The following is a 17,823-nucleotide window of genomic DNA, read 5'->3' on the forward strand; positions in this document are numbered from 1 at the left end:
TCTCTCTCTCTCTCTCTCTCTCTCTCTCGCTCGCTCTCGCTGTCACTCACTCTCCTTTCACTTTGAGTGTCGTGCTTGCCTCGCGAAGGTGCACGCACGCAGTGACTGATTCTCAATGCTATCGCACTGACCTTGTGATGCATCACGCGTCTCCGGTCAGTCACTGTGGCTTGGTTCTTTTTTCCGTTTTTTCTACTTTTGGTTCTGATGTCGATCCTCTTCTCTTATCGCAAGAGTCACGCGCGTTTCCTCGACTTCTCCTCACCGCACCTCACCTCACTGGCAATGAAGTCATCATCACACTGGTTGGAACGAAAGTCGGAGAATCGGAGCCAAACGGTGACTTTTGTCAAAAAAAAAATGCTCCGTTCACGCTTTTTGTTTTTGTCCACTGGCGCCATACTCACCGGGGTTGGTGTGTGCATGCTGATGCGAATGTGAATGACAAAGTCATGCGACTCCAACCCATCTCCATCACAGAGCAGAGGATGGTCGTTGAAAGCAGCACTGATGGCACTGTGAAGTGACGCCATAAAAATAAAAATAATAGTAATAATAATAATAATAGTAATTCATTTAATTCAATCACCATCATGCTCGAATGCCATTCGCTGGCGATGAATCAATGACACACACACACAATGCCGAGGATGACTCCGCACTGACATGGTATTCTCGCTTGCTTATTCCAATTTGTCAATGCAATGTGTGTGTGTGTGTGTAGCATCGCAGACATCCCCGCCGACTGGCAACTCGCCTCGGCCATCCGCGCATCCGTCCACCCTGTGCTCAAGGACCAGCGCATGCTCGTCCACCTCGGCCTGCAGCAAAGCAACGTTGACATTGTCAACGCCAAGTTCCACTCTGTCTCCAACCCCCAGAACGCTGACTTTGGTACGTGTGGCTGAGCGAATTGAAATCACAAAAAGTTGTCACTTTGACCTCACTTTGACCATCATCATTATCATCATCGTCATCATCCGCTTGATACCTGCTTGTAGGCAAGTTCCTGACCCGCGAGGAGCTCCGTCAACTCGTCGCCCCGTCTGCTGAGACCATCGAGTCGGTCGTTGCTTGGCTCTCGGCCAACAACGTTGTCGGCATCGAGTTCACCCACTCGAACGACTTTATCCGCGTCCGCCTCACCCCCGCCCAGATCGAGCAGCTCTTCAACGTCGAGCTCTTCCAGTACCAGTCGGCCTCCAACCCCGAGGTTTCGATTGTCCGCTCGGCCACCCACGCCGTCGTTCCCTCGGTTGTTGCCAAGTACATCAACCTCGTTCACGGCTTCACCCATTTGTAAGCCCACCAATGCTGCCTCTGCCCTTTGGTTGACTGCCAACCAACCTTTTCAGGTTTGCTCAACTCATTACGCCTCCTTTGTTTTTTTTTTTTTTTTTTGTTTTTTTTTTTGGTCTTCCTTTTTCTTTGTTTCTTTCTCTTTTTCTTCCCTAGCCCCATCCTCAAGAGCAACGAAAATAAGGGTGCTAACAAGCTCGGCGCCACCGGCTCCGTCACTCCCCAGGTCATCAAGAAGATGTACTCTGTCACTGACGTCTTCTCGGGCCGCACGAACGCCTCCCAGGCTGTTGCCGAATTCCAGGGCCAGTCCTTCTCGTCGAGCGATCTCGCCAAGTTCCTCTCTGCCTTCAGCCTGCCCAGCCAGACCGTCCGCAACATCACCGGCCCCAACACTGACGTTGCCCACATTGAGGCCAACCTTGATGTCCAGTACATTATCGCTTCCGGCCAGGGCATCCCCACCGATGTGTACCTCGCTGCTGGCGAAGACTTCAACCTGATTGGCTGGATTACCGACGTCGAGGCCAACGCCAACTCTGCGCTCGTCTGGTCTGTCTCGTATGGCGAGAACATTGCCTCACAAACCGTGGCTGACGTCAACCGTCTTGATGTCGAGTTCCAGAAGGCTGCCATTCTCGGCCACACAATCATTTTCGCCTCTGGCGACTCTGGTGTCTACTCGCGTGGCGCCACCTACCTCAAGTTCCACCCCGGCTACCCCGCGTGCATGGCCTCTGTCATCTCGGTCGGCGCCACCGAGTACAACGACGACGACACCGAGACCCAGACCACCAACTGGTCTGGTGGCGGTTTCGCCCTCAGCAACTACGTCAACGCCTCCCAGGCTCCCTGGCAGATTGCCGCCGTCCAGGCCTACCTCAACTCTGGTGTCGAGCTTCCCCCGTCTGGCCAGTACGACGCCATGGGCCGTGCCTTCCCCGACGTCTCGGCCTTCGGCCTGAACTTCCAAATTTACGAGGGTGGCTTCGCCTCCTCGGTCTCTGGCACCAGTGCCGCCGCCCCGACCTTTGCTGGCATCTTCTCGCTCGTCAACGACGCCCGTCTTGCTGCTGGCAAGAGCCCCCTCGGCTTCCCCGCCTACTTCCTCTACCAGAACGCCCAGGCCTTCAACGACATCAAGATTGGCTACAACAAGGCCAGCGGTCTCTACGGCTTCCACGCCACCACCGGCTTTGATCCCCTGTCGGGCCTCGGCACCCCCAACTACACCCGCCTGAAGGCCGCTGCTCTTGCCCTCCCTTAAACAAAGAAGCGAGCAATCAGCTGCGGTTGTTGTTGTAGTTGTTGTTGTTGTTGTTTTTTCCAATCAATACAGATTGTCTCTACTTGATTGTTCATGACGTCCGTGTTTGTTGTGATCCACAGTTCATCACCTAGATTTAGCTGTTCAGTCCTTTACTTTGATTTTATTTCTGGGGGTTTCTGAGAAATGAGTTCGGCCGACCCCGCGCAACTCTTCGACGGGCCCGTCGGCTCGGGTAGCGGCGGCAATGCGTCTGCAAGCAGCAAGAGCACCGCAGCGCCATCCAGCAGCACCACTAACACTAACGCATATCTGTAAGCGAGATTGAGGGTGGATGTTCAGTGTGAGACGTGGCAAAGCGCTCTTCTCTTGCAACCCTCAGCCGTCGGGCTCTGGTTTCGATTCACTTATGTTACGTGCCTCTCGTTTGTTGACTTTTGGGGTGGCGGGGGTTTTGGGGCCTTTGGGTAGACATCCAGTGGCCGTCGCCTTCCACCTGCTCTTCCGCACGGGCGCCGTGCTCGCGTACTTGCTCTGCGGCTTCTTCTCGGACAACTTTGTGACCAACTTTATTGTGATTGTCATGCTGCTCTCGTTGGACTTCTGGACGGTCAAGAACGTCAGCGGACGCATCCTCGTTGGCCTGCGCTGGTGGAACGAAGTCAAACCCGACGGCCAGACAATGTGGCGCTTCGAGTCGCGCAAGGTAACGTTCAGCATGTTGTGCACAATTTGGCACGATCTGTGCTGTGTGGAAATTTTGGTTTTGGACGATGGAGGAGGGGGGTGGGGTGGAACATTTTTGTCCGTGCATCCGCTAATCGGTCGAATCTCAACCTGTAACCACTTTGATGGCTTCTTCTTGGTGTAGGACACGTCCGGCATCGACGCCAACGAATCAAGGCTCTTCTGGATCACGCTGTATCTCTACACGGCTGTGTGGCTGTTATTCTCAATCCTCAACCTGGCCCTCAAGTTCCAGTGGCTTCTCGTCGCTTTTGTTGGCTTGGCCCTGAATCTCGCCAACGTTATTGGCTACACAAAGTGCGACAAGAATGCAAAGCAAAAGCTCGCCAACCTTGCAGGCAGCTTTGTAACACCCAGCATGGTGACTTCCGCTGCAAAGACGCTCATCTCGATGGCCACCTCCAGCAGTAGCAACAACAACCAAACACGGCAACCGTCTGGAGTTTGAGCGAGCTCGATATAGTTTTTGTTTCGTGTTTTGTGTGTGTGTGTGTGTGTGTGTGTGTGTGATAGGCTGCGTGCCAGTGATGCAATAAGAATTGCTTAATATTGTTTTCCAATGCGGCGAAACGAAATCAAAAACAAACAAAACACAAACACACACACTTCCAACGTTATGCTGGAAACGAAAATGGTTATCATGGCAAAAAAAAAAGGAGCAGGACGCGAGAGCATTAGTGTGCACCGGCAGGATGAGCCTCGCAGTGAGCCTTGATTTGGCCAATGATGCTGTTGTAGGCCACAACGGCAGGTGAGTCGGCAATTTCGTCCAGATAGCTCTTGCCCTCATCGCAAGCGCGTCCTATCCTAGGATCTAGTGGAATGCGTCCCAAGAATGGCACAGCCATGTCTGCTGCCATTTTGGCGGCGCCGCCAGTCGTGGGAGGGAAGATTTGAGATTCGTTCTGGAACCGTTGGAGCAATCGAAAAGGTCAATCACCCAAAGCTGAAACGTCCGCTGAATGCAACGCAAGTGTTGCTCAAACGACATACCTTGCAGCTCGGGCAGACAAACCCACTCATGTTTTCAATGACACCAATGACGGGCAGTTTGACCTTGCGGCAAAAGTTGATTTCCTTTCGCACATCGCTGAGAGCGACTTCTTGAGGAGTAGTGACAATCACAACACCGTCCACATGCGTCGTGGCCAAGTACTGAGAAATGGACAAGTGCTCGTCCGACGTGCCTGGCGGTGTGTCAACAACCAAGTAATCGAGCTCGCCCCAGTCCACGTCTTTGAGGAATTGCTTGATCAGTGCTGTGCATCGATTCGACAATGGAGTGAGTACCAAAAAGACAAGAGCGCTGCTCAAAACAACAAAACGAGAAGTCGGGCCCCCGCCCCCAAAAAAAAACACCAAAAAAAAAAAAAAAAAAAAAAAAAAAAAAAAACAAAAAAAAAAAAAAAAAACGTACTGTTCTTCTTGGGTCCGCGCCAAATAATGGCCTCGTCGGGGTTGGGCAACAAGAAGGAGGCCGACATGACACCGAGATTGTCAGCAACAAACACGGGCGACCAACCACTGGCGCTCTGGTGCACCTGCTCTCCTTCGAGACCCATCACTTTGGGAATGGAAGGGCCGCAAATGTCGATATCGAGCACGCCGACCTAGGACGAACAGACGAATTGAAGCAAAGTGATAAGCAAGTAACAAGCGAGTGAGTTTGATGCCATGGACCCCGTGGATTGACCAACACAGAACGAGCAGAGTCGTTGGTACCTGGGTTGCCTCATTTCGAGCAAGTCCAAAGGCCAACTGCGCAGTGACCGTGCTCTTGCCAACGCCGCCCTTGCCAGACAGGACGAGGATCTTGTGTTTGATCGTGCTCATCCGCTGACGGACTTGCTCGACGTCTGCGACCAACCAAAGCGGCCAAAACGGAGATTTGTTTGTAGTTCGGTCAGCAGCAGCAGCAGCAGCAGCAGCATGAGACGAGATCACCAGCAGCCCGCTGCAACGAGCGCTCTGCCATGGTGATGGTGGAATGCACGCAAAGTGTTGGAAGCAGGGAGAGGGGGGGGAGAGGCGTACCTGGGTCGGGGCCGGCTGGGCGGGACGACGCGCAGATGGTCTGGTTTGGGCAGCCCGCACACGCGGCCGACTTGCCCGCTGCATTGCTATCCGTGCCAGGGCAATCTGCAACGGGAGGGGAGGAGGGGGCACAGGGTTGAGTGACAATGGGTGCCAGTGCAAGCACATGTACTGCGCAGCGAAGGTCCGTCTCTCTCTCTCTCTCTCTCTCTCTCTCTCTTCCTCTCTCTCTCTCTTCCTCTCTCTCTCTCTCTCTCCCTCTCTTCTTACGCTCTGGTGCGTCTTCGGGCACGTCGGCGCTGCGATTCTGAACATCCACTTGCGTTGACATGATTTGTCAAGGACAAGGCTTTTGTGTCTGTTCTTTTTGGATTTTGAAGAGTGACACGAACTTTGCAAAGGGGACGGTTACATTTGTATTATGGTCGATGAAACTGGTGGAACAAGAGGTGCATTGAAAGCTCAGCACACGACCAGCAAAGCCGACACACAACACCCTTCAAGAGAAATTGTGGGCTTCAATAGACAAAAAGAAAAAAGCCTCGTTTTAATTCTTCTTGGTCTTGGTAGCCGCCTTCTTGGGCTTTGCAGCTTGCGCGGTCTTGGTCTTGGCAGCCACCTTCTTGGGCTTTGCAGCTTGCTCAGTCTTGGCAGCCGCCTTCTTGGGCTTTGCAGCCGCCTTCTTGAGCGTGGCAACAGGCTTTTTGCCCGGAGCGGGGGCCTTCTTGGCAGCCTTAGCATCCGAAGCTCTTACTTCCTTGCGGGTCGGCGCTTGTTTGTCAGCAGCGGCTCTGCTCGCAGCAAGGGCCCCCTTGGCCTTCCTGGCAGAAATGGAATCAAGTTCCACCTTCTGGACAGCGGCGGTCTTGGCGGGCGCAGCCTTCTTGGCAGCAGCGGCCACCTTGGCGACCTTGCTCACGGCGCCAGACCGGGGCGTGTAGTCGTCGTAGCGATAGCCATAGCCGTCGACGTGTTGCTGCAGCATGCAACAACGAGATGATTTGCTTGTGAGTCCCAAAACCAAAAAAAAAAAAAAAAAAAAAAAAAAAAAAAAAAAAAACATACACAAAACGAAAAAAACAAAGTGTTCCAGTGCGTCCAGCGACCCCGTGAAAATACACAGTCCACTTACATCCTCGTCCTTCCACTGGAACTTGACGCTGACTTTGGTGGGGTCGACGTCAGCGGCGGTGACGGATCCCATGGCAGCCGAAACGGCAGCAGCAACCTTGCGCTTGACGGCTTCCGTACGCACAGCCTTGTTGAGCCAAGTAATATAGACGTGGGGCATTTCTGAAACAAACAAACAAAAAAAAATACAAAGAAAATGTGATCAGTTGATTGAGTCGAGATAACATTTAGTGAGGGAGTCAGTAGCGGATTTGTTTGAGGCTTGGCGGAACATTTGCGCATACGGAAAGTTTTCCCGCCAAAAAAAAAACAACAAGAAAAACCAAAAAAAAAAAAAACAAAAATAAAAATAAAAGAAAGAAGAGAGCACCACCACGCCCGCCGCCTCGTCCGCCCGTCCTCGCAGACTCGGTCAATCGGGAGGGGACTTTTTGTTCCAAGCAGGCGTGGTGCAGGAAGAGGAAGCGAGGAGGGTTGAGCTGGACGTGATGATGGAGAGATCGTCCCTCTGCCAAATGCCTGCGTTCGCTGCTGCTGCTCTGCCCCAACCCCCCTTCAGCCAGCCACGCTCCGTCAAAGTCAAGTCACACACACACACACACACACAACTCCCCCCTCCCTTCGTATGAATTGGAACCTGCACGGAAAGTTGTGCGTGTTGTGGCTGACAATGCGTTTTGCATTGCGTTTTTCAAACATTCAAAAACAAACAAAAAAAAAAAAAAAAAAAAAGCCAACCGATAGATAATCAAAACAAAAACTGGTTTCAAACACAAAATCCAACCAACAAAAATACACGCAACGCGAATCACAGTTTGTTGAAAAATCGAGCGGCTTTGCTTTCTTTGAACGACGGAATCCACGTTGAAGGGCAAGTTGCTCGAGACGGTTGACCGCGCGAGACAGTCGCAAACAAACAAACGCGCGACCACCAAAAAGCAACCAGACACACACACTCTCAATGTAGACAAAACTGGGTTAACGACGTCATCCTGCATTGAAGATGAGACAGACAGTTGCTCGAGACAGTCGCAAGCACCCAAACAAGGAACGGTCACAAAATGAATCAATGAATTCATGAACGGAACCGAACAACAGCTCAGTCCCTCAGTTTGGCTCGCTTGTTTGGTTTTTTTGAATTTTGAGGAAGCACGAGTAGCGCCAGCCACATGTCTGAACTGGATCCTGGCACGGTGGAGGCCAACATGCGCGTCCTGCTTGGTAAGTGCCGCGAAACGGAGAGCGAGAGTGACGTTCGAGAGCGAGTGTGTGAGCAACAAGTTGGAACGAGCACAAAACCGAACAGACCTCGATTGTCCCTTTGAATCCACCACCATCCGTCCGACCTGTCATCGTTGTGATGAAGCAGTACTATCGCGAGTGGGTGTTTTCCCCCGAATCGGACATCCCTCACACACACACACAACGTCACTTTCGAACTGCCAGCAAGGCGAAACGAGTGTTTTTTTTTTTGTTTTTTTTTTTTTGTTTTTTCCCTTTCGTGCTGCATCGTCGTCTTCCGCCCTCCATTCAGCGCGGCTTTGGCAGTCATCCTTGTCTCTCCATCTATTTCGTGTGCTTGTGTGCTTGTGTGTGTGTTTGGATGCAGCCGTGCGAGTGCGCTGCGTTCATGGCTGATTGCGTCCCCCCTCAGTCAGGTGCTTTTGGCCCGTTTTTGTCCTCCCTTCAGCTTTCTCTACTGCTTCACTCTCGCAGCCATTCACTCACTCTGCCTGTCACCAAAGACAACTTGCGAGCTTGTGATTTCATTCTGACGTTTTTCGTGTTTGTTTGTGTTTGTGCGTGCGCAGCCAAGACGTGCGACTACAAGAACGAGCAGGAGGATTGGGGCGCAATCACTGACATTATCGACACGATCAAGCGCGCGCAGCTCCCGACAGGGTGAGTTCCTCGTGAAGATTTTTGTTTGGAAGGTGGAAAGGGGGTGGGGGAAGCGGGCAATGATAGGTGTCGTGGTGTTGTGATGCTGTAGATGGCACGGCTCAGCCACTTTGTGCGCAACTTCAATTTCCTCGCTCATTCACTCACTCACTCACTCATTTTGCTCGGTAGACCCGTTGTCGCTGCAAACCTCATCGTCGAATACATTCGCCTGCCCAACGCCAAGATGGCTGGGTATGCATTGACCGTGCTTGATGCGGCGCTCAAGAATGGCGGCATGCCGTTCCAGGATGTTGTGGGCAAATTCAAGTTCCTGAACGAGCTCGTCAAGCTCGTCTCCAAGAAGGTAAGAGACCCAACAAATTTCGTGCAGGATTTGGGAGTTGGGGCAGGGGGGGGGGCAAGAGAAGGGGTGATGTAACCGCCAGCACAAGATGGCTTTTCAGCCACAGCGCTTCGTTTTGAGCCAATCTTGACGTGTGTGATCTCTTGTAGTATGCCCCAAACACCCCAGAGCCTGTGCGAAAGCGCATTCTGCAGCATCTGCAAGAGTGGGCTCTGACGCTGCCCCACCATCCCAAACTCATGGAGGCGTATCAAATGCTGAAGAGCCAAGGCTTTGAGTTCCCTCTTGCGCCGAACGAAGGTGCCCCCGTCATGCGGCCCGACTCGGATGTAAGAATTGTCTCTGCATTGTTGTAGAAGCTGGCTTTGTCAGACAAGTGCAAACCCCGCTCACACCTGCCGTCTCGAATGCGACATTGTCAGTTCCTTGAAAAGGACCGCAGCATGATCAAGGCTATGGACAACCGCCAAGTAAAAGAGGTAAATGCCCCAAATGTCCAGGAACATTCGTTGATTACGTTTGACTCGCTGATCAAGCTTGACTCAAACTCTTCTTGTTCATTGTATTTTTTTTTTCAGCATCTGGATAAACTGCTCAAGAGCAAGGACAAGCGAGACATCCAGCGCGCCAACATTCTCATCAAAGAGATGTACAGCAATGTATGCAAAAACAGGGGGTGGGGGGGGGGTCAACGAAGAGCTGTTGGTTTGAAAATAGAAAAGTCATGCCCACATCTTTTTCTTTTTTTTGTGTGTCCTCGTCGGGGTCGCTTTGCCACAGGACAACAAGATTGAGCAGCGTGACCGAAAGCTCCAGTCCGACCTCGAGCTTGTGCGCAACAACATTCATCTCTTCAACGAAATGATTGTGAACGCCACGGACGGCTCGCTTGCCACGAACGATGTGATTGTGGATTTGCACACGTCGCTCACCAAAGTCTCTCCCCGCTTGGTCGGCTTGATCGACAAGCTCACGGACAAGGATCCCGGTATGTACCTTGTCAGGCGCAACTATGCCATTGCAACCAAGCCAACCCTCACACTTTGCTCTCCCAATAATCACCACTGTAATAGAACTCGAGGAGGTGTTGCTGCTCAACGACTCGGTCAATCGCGCACTGGAAAACTATGGTCGTATCCAGACTGGTCAGCCCGTGCAAATGGTGTCTCAGGATTTGCCGGCCGTGCCCTCGACCGCCGACCAGGTTGCTGCAGCCGGTGCCGCAGTTGCCAAGCAGTCGGACACGCTGATCGACTTTGATTTCTCCGCTTCTGCCGCCAGCACCGCCGCCCCTGCTCCGCGAAAGAGTGACGTCAGTCTGTTGGACGAGCAGCTGTTGGCGCTTGGACTCGATGGCATGCCATCGCCAGCCGTTAACGCAGCACCTGCGGCTCCGACGGACGCTTCGTCCCTTGCTGGCCTGTCGTTCACTCCTGTCGCGCCCTCGTATGGATTTGCTGGCACCGCCAGTTTCCCCGCTAACGCGTTTGGAGGTGCACCCGCCGCCAATCCGTTCGGCGCACCTTCGGCATTTGGGGCGCCTGCTGCGTTCGGCGCTCCAGCCACCTTCGGCGCTCCAGCTGCATTTGGAGCACCCGCATTCGGTGTCGCACCACCCGCCATCAACCAGTTTGGAGCACCCATGGGCGGCTTCCCCCAACCACCGCAGTCGCAACCACAACAACCTCATATCCAGCAGCAGCCTTTCGGCGCGTTCGCAGCACCGGCCCCTGGGGGTCGCAGCATTCCCCCTTCGGCCATCAACGCAGCCATGTTCGCTGAAGCGTCTGCCGCTCCTGCACCCGCACCCGCGCCTGCTTCTGTTCCTGCAGCGAAACCGGCCGCTCCGTCGTTCTTTGATCCGTTTGCCGACTTTGCAACCATCCCCAACTCTGCTGCCCCAGCTGCTGCTCCAGCTGCTGCAGTTCCCGCCATGCTTTCGGCTGCTCCTGCTGCGGCCGCCACCTCGTCCCCTTCCTTTGGCGCACCCCTCGTGCCGTCCCCCTCCTCCCACGCAGCGCCAGTGTCAACGACATCTACTTCGCTCGGCATGTCGGACATTGATGCCCTCCTCGGCCTTGATGCACCTGTGACCACCGCTGCTCCTGTCGCTGTAATCTCCCCCGTTGCCGCCTCCCCCGTCGTTAGCAACGTGTCCGCCGCCCTTCCCAACATTGACGACATGCAGGTCTCCATGGAGTCTGTGGAGCTAAGTACGTGAACAATGGTTGTGTTGCTTTTTTAAAAAAAAAAATCTTTCGGGCTAATGTTTGATGGGCTGCTTGGATTGGCAGGCAACACTCCTCCGTTGAACGTCTTTGACAAGAATGGCCTGCGTGTCATGTTCCATTTCGCCAAGAACACGCCGCACCCCAAGGTGTACGTGGTCGTGCTCGTGTACTCAAACTCTCTTCCCTCCGCCATGAGCAACTTTGTCTTCCAGGTGGCCGTGCCCAAGGTAAGATTGTTGTGTTGGCGAGGCCTGTCTCGGTTTTTACTTGTTGTGTTTTGGTTTGAAATCCCCTCATTCTGCCCTTCTACTGTCATTTTTTTGTTTTTCTGTTTGTTTGTTTTTTTTTTTTTTTGTTTGTTTGTTTGTTTGTTTGTTTGTTTTTTGTTTTGTTTTTTTTTTTTGTTTGTTTTTTTGCGCAGACCATGAAAGCCCGCCTTCTTCCTGCGTCGGCCGATGAGCTTCCCGCTTTCAACGTCCTCAAGGGCCCCTCGTCGGCGACCCAAATTGTGCTCATCTCAAATTCCTCGGATGTAAGTCCAAGTTTGCCCTTCCCCCCCCCCCGCTCTGTTTGGAGGAAGAAGCGTTGTTGCAGCAGTAGTTTTTGGAGGAAGAAGCGTTGTTGCAGCAGTTGTGTGAGGTGATGCTCACTTGACAGCATTTCTGAACTCAGCAACCCGTCCGCGTCCGCTTCCGCATCAACTATACATTGAATGGCGCACCAATCAGCGAGCAAGGCGAGGCGTCTGGATTCCCTTAACTTTGAAAACTTGAACTGTTGCTTGGTTTGTGTGCTCTGAACGAAAACGAGGAATTGTGCTGTTGTTTGTTTTTGTTTTGGTTGTTTCCCGAATCATACGCCTCCCTGTCTTTCTTGTTTCAACATTTGTCGACCGTTTGTTCAGTCCTTCTGCCAATCCAATCGTGTCAAACTCGGTCCGAGCTGCTTTGCTTTTGTGAGCTCACCAGGAAATTTGCGGGTATACATTTTGCAATGGTAATTTTTCCCCAGTTCACTGAGGCCACTGTGCACCACCGCCCGCCGCCCTGACCCCATCAGGTTTGTACATGACCTGGCAGCACCCCGTGGCTGCATGGGCGAGGACGGGGGACACCTGCATCGTCGTGTACGGATACCCCCTTTTTGTGTGTCGCAGCTGGTGACGAGGTCCCTCAAAACGGCACTGCAGCCCCTTCTACTGTACACCATTGGAATGAGCCGATTTTTTAGATATAGAATCATGTGCGAGACGGCCAGGAGCGAAGCGCTGGAGGCCGCACCAGGTTTCGGGTCCGTCGCGGCCAAGCCGACCGCTCGATCTCGGCCTAGACCGCACCCACCGCCGATATTATGGTCTCTAAAAATCTAGTAGATGGGTCTGGTACCTCCATTGAACGGGCGGGCCTGGGGCAGTGTCCGACTGCTGGATATGGACAGCCGTCCACGAGCCCTCAGGGCGCCGACTAGGGCAGTCCGTTAGCGCCACCTCTAGTATAGAAAGTTAGCGCTTGGCATGGTGTATATGAATCCGGGATCGGTCGGGCGGTAGCGCTCGATAGCACGAAGAAGGACTGAATCGGACTTTCGAATTTCGTCCAAAACCTGCTAGCCCCGAGATCGATGCCTTTCACCAGCTCTGCCCGTGTAATCCATACATATTCCGTTTGTTCAATGTCTGATGAGTTGGAAACCGTTATGGCGAGTGAGATGCCGCACGATGCGTCCGACTTGGCTTCTCGCTCGTATCCAGCCATGTAGACACCTAGGAGCTTGACCAGCCATATATCAATGTACTCTATACACTCTATAGTATCCGCTCTATATCGCGCGTGGACAGTGATCGTTGGTGTCTAGTTGATGCACCCGACCAAACATTCGACGGGCGTTAACTTGCGATTTCCGAGTCGCATCCATGAAATATTTTACCAGACAACAGTAAATTAGTACTAGAGTCTAAATCATTGATGCGGAATTGCGGTGATATCTGGAGGGTGGATCACGAAGGGTCGGAAATGACCCATTTGGCGGGTGCTCGATCTTTGTCCAGCATCGTCCGATCTCTGATATTGTAACTTTTTCTTGCTTCTGACGTGCATTAGACATCACATCTGCGGAGGGGCGGATGTGGTACTAAATCATGCGGAGAGGGAGGAGGCCAAAGTTTCGGCCAACTCGCAAAACCAAGGATCGAGTGTCCGGTCGTTTTACCGGCCGTCCATGCTGCCACCGGTACGTGATAATACTTACCAATAGTGTTAGAGTTGCTTTGCTTTTGTTCCGACCGATTCCACCTGATAGAAGCCGACTTAGCGAATCGTGCAAATGGTCTTCTTGACGCTCCTCGTGTGACCACCACTGCCGTGATACAACAAGTTTCGAGGTTTTAAAAGTGTTGTCAGATAATTTACATTTGAATCATAGCCGTTAGTGGCCATTGGTACTCACGTATCTTGTAGTGGGATGAGACTTGCTTTTAGTGACTCGACCGCGGCTTTGGGGTGCATGAACGCCTCAAGATCCCATCCCCATCCATGTTTATCAGTATTGTATCGTTTTCTGTGATTAGTGGGCCTAGTCCATAGCACTGGCTGGTGGCAGAAACTTGACTGCGCTGAATTCCTCTTCGCGCTTGAGTCTGTCTCTTCAAGCTGATCTACCTCGAACAGATCGTGCTTCAGACCAGGTCTATGACATGTAACCGATAGTAGCATCAATTCTAGTTACGTGGCTATCCAGTATGAGGCATGAAACCAATGTTGTACCCCTAGAATCATGTTCCTTCGGCGAGCTAGTTTTGCTGAACCAACTCCGTCTGTCTACGCCAGCGAAATCGTCTAAAACCGTACCCATATGGAATAGATGAAATTAAATACATAAATTAAACAATAAAACACAAGAGCAGCGGACTAAACACCCTTCAAGCCTTCGTTACGTGCGGTGTCCAGCAGCGGGCGGCATCAGCGAGCCACTTGAACCGCACATGCTCGGCAATCAGGAGCGACAAGGGAGGTACGGCTTGAAATCTGGAAGGTTGACCAACGTTGGCCGGAGGTGGATCGGTAGGGACCCACGGCCACGGGTTTGACGTGGAGGCCTGCAAGTCTTCTGCTGACACGCCGAGCCGTGCAATCCTCTCGGCCATCCACAAGGCGAGCCAACCACAAGTCCAAGGAGGTTCCTCCGTCTGGCCAGGCCCTTGGTGCCCGTAGATAGAACCCGGCTCGGGAACAAAGCTCCATTCAGTCGAGTCCGGCAAGAACGATTTAACAATTTCGACGCCGGTTTCTTCAGTCCCTCGAAAATGCGGATGGTGAAGGTTTTCCGATGCAGCACAACGAGGAACCAGTGCTGCTCTCGATTCGCTGGAAAGATGACAAGGCCATCTTCCGATGCAGCGACTGTGTCAGACAATGAATCGTTGCACTCCGAGAACATGATTTCTCGGTTGGAGTGGCCTCGCAGTGATCTGTCCATGTCAGCAGTCCCGTTGGCGTCGAAGGTCTGCTGCTTAGGCAATCGATTACCTCATGCTGTGAGTCACCGCTCTCCGCAATCAAGCAACCGCGGTCCAACCTTAACACACACACACACACATCATACCCAAAAGGTGACTTTGACCCCATTTTGCGAGGTAATGTTTGCTTGTTGCAGGCGCCCGAAGCAAAAGTCAAGCGCTTCAGCGGACATCCACTCAGAGCCCTTGTCGTCGAAGGGCTTCAAGACTTGTCTCGCTGGCAGATGCTCGGACGCATCTATCCCAGGCGAATTGAGCTTGATCGGGATTCTCCCGTCATAGAGCTGAAGGAACTCCTGCACAGTTTGCAAGGCCTTCGGGGACAGGTTGGCGGCCGGTTGGGCAGCTGCTGAGATTGAAGCCGTCGACTCTGCAGACGAGTTGGCGGGCGGTTGGGCAGTGGCGGGGATCAAAGCCATCGGCTCGGCGGACAGTTCGGTGGGCGGTTGGGTCGACTCTGCGGACACGTTGTCGGGCGGTTGAGTAGCGGCTGGGATTGTGCGTGAGACCCGCAGGGGTGTGAACTGCAAGGCCTGGCAGGCTCTCATGAGCCAACGGTACGCGAGAATTCTAGGCTTGGGGTGCACGGCGAGCTCTTTTTTGATTGCCTCGGGATCTGTCCACATGCTTGCCCACAGACGCATCATCAGGGTCGGCCTCGGTAGTTGAACAAGTTCGGTGAGGCCTGCGGAGGCTGCTTGTTGCGCAGAAGGGCGGCCAGGAGGAGTCTGCGGCGGTTGTGCGGACCTAGTAGCGCAGTCACGCCTGACTGTATGCGGAGGTTGCACGTGCCCTGCATGCGAAACAGAAGAAGAAGGGCGGTCACAAAGAGCAGAGAGAGGCGTGCGTTCTGCTTGGTCGACCTGCATCGGTTCAGCGGACCCAGAATCGTGGATGCGACTGCCTGCATGCGGAGCTGGAGCATGTGCCGTATGCGCAGCATGGGAAACCGATGCATGTGAAGCACGAGCAGGAGCACCAGCAGGACTATGTTGAGCAGGTGCACCAGCAGCAGGGGCTTGAGCAGGTGCTGTCCACCGGACTTTCGTTGCAGCAATATTGCGTCGTGTGACGGGGTCCAGGGGCGAGAAAAGCAACGAGAGCTCGGCAGCAGACACGCTCTTGCCGCTGGGGTGCCCAGGCATCGGAAAGCCAAAGTAGCGCTCTCCACGTCGTCTTCAAGCCTGGCATCAAGCTCCAGTTCTGGGCGCAACACGTTGCGTGCAGTGGGCATCAGCACGACACGGTCATCGTGGTTGTGCTTGACAAGGGAGAACTTGATTTGCTTCTTGTCGTCCTGGGGGAGGTTGCACATGTGATGGAAACACGCGTGCGGGTGCTGAGCGGGGCGACGAGGGTCGTGGCCGGCACGAGAAATTTGGCACGACAGGCGTACTCGGACGCGGCCTTCCCCCCACGAAACAATGAAACGCTGTCAACGCGGTGCAGCAGCTCGACGCACGCCCAGTCCGTGAAGGCATCCGGAGGAGCATTCGTGAGACGGTACCCAAACAGAAACTTGCCAAGATAGCTTCTTGTGTCGATGCGAATCTTGACACGAGGCGCGGTTCTTGGTGCTGCCGGCGCGCTGCAGCATGCCCAACATACGGACTGTGTTTATATAATGTGAGTGCGTGTCACTAGATGTGCTTCGACCCGGTCTTTCCGGAGAAAACGATTGAAAACGTCCTGTCCGCAGCTGCCGCAGCCGCAGGTGTAGCCACTTCGAGGATTTCCATCCTTTCGCGACTCCGTGCCTGCCACGATCACCCCAGAGATCATATGACACTCTAAGCTATGCGACTGGCTGGGAGAACACCGGGGCATTGTCGGAACGACCAGAGCAGACTCGCCCGAATTGGTCGACGAGAAGAGTGAGCACAACCTGGATTTGGATGCATACAACATGTCCTTTCAAGGCAAAAGAAGTTCAGTAATCATCTGGCAATGTGCCACTGGAAGAAAGTAGAAGTAAAAGCGCCTTAAACGGCCTGGCTGGAGCCGACCGGTCGATTTTGCGAGCACCCATCTTCAAGCACGACCCGCGGCGTCTTTGAGATGCGCGTGCCTCTTCATTGAGCTGTTTCCGGACGAGAAAAATAATTTCGTGCTTGGTTTTAATGACATCAAGGGGTGAAGGAAGGCAGAATCAGTCTACACCTCGACACGAGTGACAAGCGGCGAAATGGCCGCTGCAAGACATGTCTAGACCCAATATCGCCGCCTTTCAGGTATTATTGCAATGTTTGACATCATTGAAGATATTTGGAATCAAAATGCAGGGCGGATAGGCAACTCAAACAAGAAAAAACACTTCAACGAAGCAAGGTCGTCTGGCCGATTCCAATTTGAACAAGACCTTCTGTTTGAGGCTGTCACTCATTCCGGCTCCGCCCAACCTTTGGGCAATTAATGGGCATATATTAGCGTCACCAATAACCACCGAAAACCCGGTACAAACAGACCTTGTCAGGCGGGGAAAAGTCGACAAAGCGACATGGCGCGAAAAATTACCAAGTTCAAATTTTCCAGTCCTGTGCGTTGCTATTGAGGCTCTTCCCCTCGCCTCATCGCCCCGCTTCCAAATTCAGTGCACAATAGGGTGTAAACTCTACACATGGACAAAGTAAAATCCGAGAAAAGTCGACCAGAAGCCAGGGAGGGAAGGGATGAATGGCGACCAAATTTGGGGACATCACTCTTCAACCACCACCTCCTCCTCCTTGACGCTCCCGGCCCGGATATTTGACGGAAACTCTTGCACCTATCGCATGGAACATGTAGAACCGCACACAGACAGTGAGAAGCATCGTGAGGGCGTCGTGGAGGCTCGATGTGGCGCGTGTTTCAACCGTGTTTCAACGGCTTTCTTGTTTCGGCCATTCACTTGCGTGTACTCGCCTCGTCCTTGCAGATGCGACCGTGCCTCTTTGGCCACGTGTGTACATCTGTCAACTCTATCTGAATCCAATGCGGCGACGACCTGGCACGAACACTGGCATCAGGAACTTGACCAAGGTAAAACCGGCTGTTTGAAACAAGCGATCGTGTCTTTTTTTTTTTTTTTTTTCCATTCCCCAACTTGTTCCCTGCCCTGTGATTGCACGCTGCACGAGCCGCCCCACTCACACTGCAATGATGCCCCGTAGTCGACCTGCACCCGCGCCGCGCCGCGCCGCGCCGCACACGACCCTGCTGGCCTAGACTGTACGCTGTGCTGAACGAAACAATGACTTTTTTTCTCACTTTCTTCCCCCACATGTTGGTGATGTTTCATAAGGCGTCGCGACCCTCCACCGATGCTATCATCAAGAAACAGAGCCACCTTCAGTTAGTCACAGTTCCCACCCCA

The 17,823-nt window shown here is 53.1% G+C and overlaps 7 protein-coding genes across 7 annotated transcripts; 3 read left to right on the forward strand and 4 right to left on the reverse strand.

Moving 5' to 3' along the window:
- Nucleotides 1–452: 452 nt before the first annotated feature.
- On the forward strand, nucleotides 453–2,653 carry CAOG_08132 (hypothetical protein; the record flags this gene model as incomplete). The annotated part of the gene is made up of 4 exons (XM_004342684.1): nucleotides 453–523; nucleotides 725–894; nucleotides 1,002–1,299; nucleotides 1,456–2,653. The coding sequence occupies 4 exons, from the start codon at nucleotides 453–455 to the stop codon at nucleotides 2,564–2,566; spliced, it is 1,650 nt and encodes a 549-aa protein (XP_004342733.1). The 3' UTR covers nucleotides 2,567–2,653.
- Nucleotides 2,654–2,726: 73 nt separating this feature from the next.
- On the forward strand, nucleotides 2,727–3,905 carry CAOG_08133 (hypothetical protein). Its single transcript, XM_004342685.2, has 3 exons — nucleotides 2,727–2,880; nucleotides 3,038–3,272; nucleotides 3,438–3,905. The coding sequence occupies exons 1-3, from the start codon at nucleotides 2,753–2,755 to the stop codon at nucleotides 3,759–3,761; spliced, it is 687 nt and encodes a 228-aa protein (XP_004342734.1). The 5' UTR covers nucleotides 2,727–2,752; the 3' UTR covers nucleotides 3,762–3,905.
- On the reverse strand, nucleotides 3,853–5,718 carry CAOG_08134 (nucleotide-binding protein 1). Its single transcript, XM_004342686.2, has 6 exons — nucleotides 5,618–5,718; nucleotides 5,348–5,452; nucleotides 5,036–5,169; nucleotides 4,731–4,923; nucleotides 4,307–4,572; nucleotides 3,853–4,218 (listed from the first exon to the last, which is right to left on the reverse strand). The coding sequence occupies exons 1-6, from the start codon at nucleotides 5,676–5,678 to the stop codon at nucleotides 3,988–3,990; spliced, it is 990 nt and encodes a 329-aa protein (XP_004342735.1). The 5' UTR covers nucleotides 5,679–5,718; the 3' UTR covers nucleotides 3,853–3,987.
- Nucleotides 5,719–5,748: 30 nt separating this feature from the next.
- On the reverse strand, nucleotides 5,749–7,238 carry CAOG_08135 (hypothetical protein). The gene is made up of 3 exons (XM_004342687.2): nucleotides 7,217–7,238; nucleotides 6,480–6,640; nucleotides 5,749–6,323 (listed from the first exon to the last, which is right to left on the reverse strand). Exons 2-3 carry the CDS (start codon nucleotides 6,636–6,638, stop codon nucleotides 5,895–5,897), a joined length of 588 nt encoding a protein of 195 aa, XP_004342736.1. The 5' UTR covers nucleotides 6,639–6,640; nucleotides 7,217–7,238; the 3' UTR covers nucleotides 5,749–5,894.
- A 321-nt stretch (nucleotides 7,239–7,559) lies between these two features.
- On the forward strand, nucleotides 7,560–11,858 carry CAOG_08136 (hypothetical protein). The gene is made up of 11 exons (XM_004342688.2): nucleotides 7,560–7,699; nucleotides 8,290–8,380; nucleotides 8,552–8,726; nucleotides 8,876–9,055; nucleotides 9,149–9,205; nucleotides 9,305–9,385; nucleotides 9,507–9,714; nucleotides 9,800–10,939; nucleotides 11,021–11,184; nucleotides 11,379–11,489; nucleotides 11,630–11,858. The coding sequence occupies exons 1-11, from the start codon at nucleotides 7,648–7,650 to the stop codon at nucleotides 11,714–11,716; spliced, it is 2,346 nt and encodes a 781-aa protein (XP_004342737.1). The 5' UTR covers nucleotides 7,560–7,647; the 3' UTR covers nucleotides 11,717–11,858.
- Nucleotides 11,859–14,551: 2,693 nt separating this feature from the next.
- On the reverse strand, nucleotides 14,552–15,097 carry CAOG_09165 (hypothetical protein; the record flags this gene model as incomplete). The annotated part of the gene is made up of 1 exon (XM_011272576.1): nucleotides 14,552–15,097. The coding sequence occupies one exon, from the start codon at nucleotides 15,095–15,097 to the stop codon at nucleotides 14,552–14,554; it is 546 nt and encodes a 181-aa protein (XP_011270878.1).
- A 20-nt stretch (nucleotides 15,098–15,117) lies between these two features.
- Nucleotides 15,118–15,705, reverse strand: CAOG_09166 (hypothetical protein; the record flags this gene model as incomplete). Its single annotated transcript, XM_011272577.1, has 1 exon — nucleotides 15,118–15,705. The coding sequence occupies one exon, from the start codon at nucleotides 15,703–15,705 to the stop codon at nucleotides 15,118–15,120; it is 588 nt and encodes a 195-aa protein (XP_011270879.1).
- Nucleotides 15,706–17,823: the final 2,118 nt, after the last annotated feature.

Source organism: Capsaspora owczarzaki, assembly GCF_000151315.2.
Source record: "Capsaspora owczarzaki ATCC 30864 unplaced genomic scaffold supercont2.17, whole genome shotgun sequence".
Lineage (NCBI taxonomy): Eukaryota > Filasterea > Ministeriida > Capsasporidae > Capsaspora > Capsaspora owczarzaki.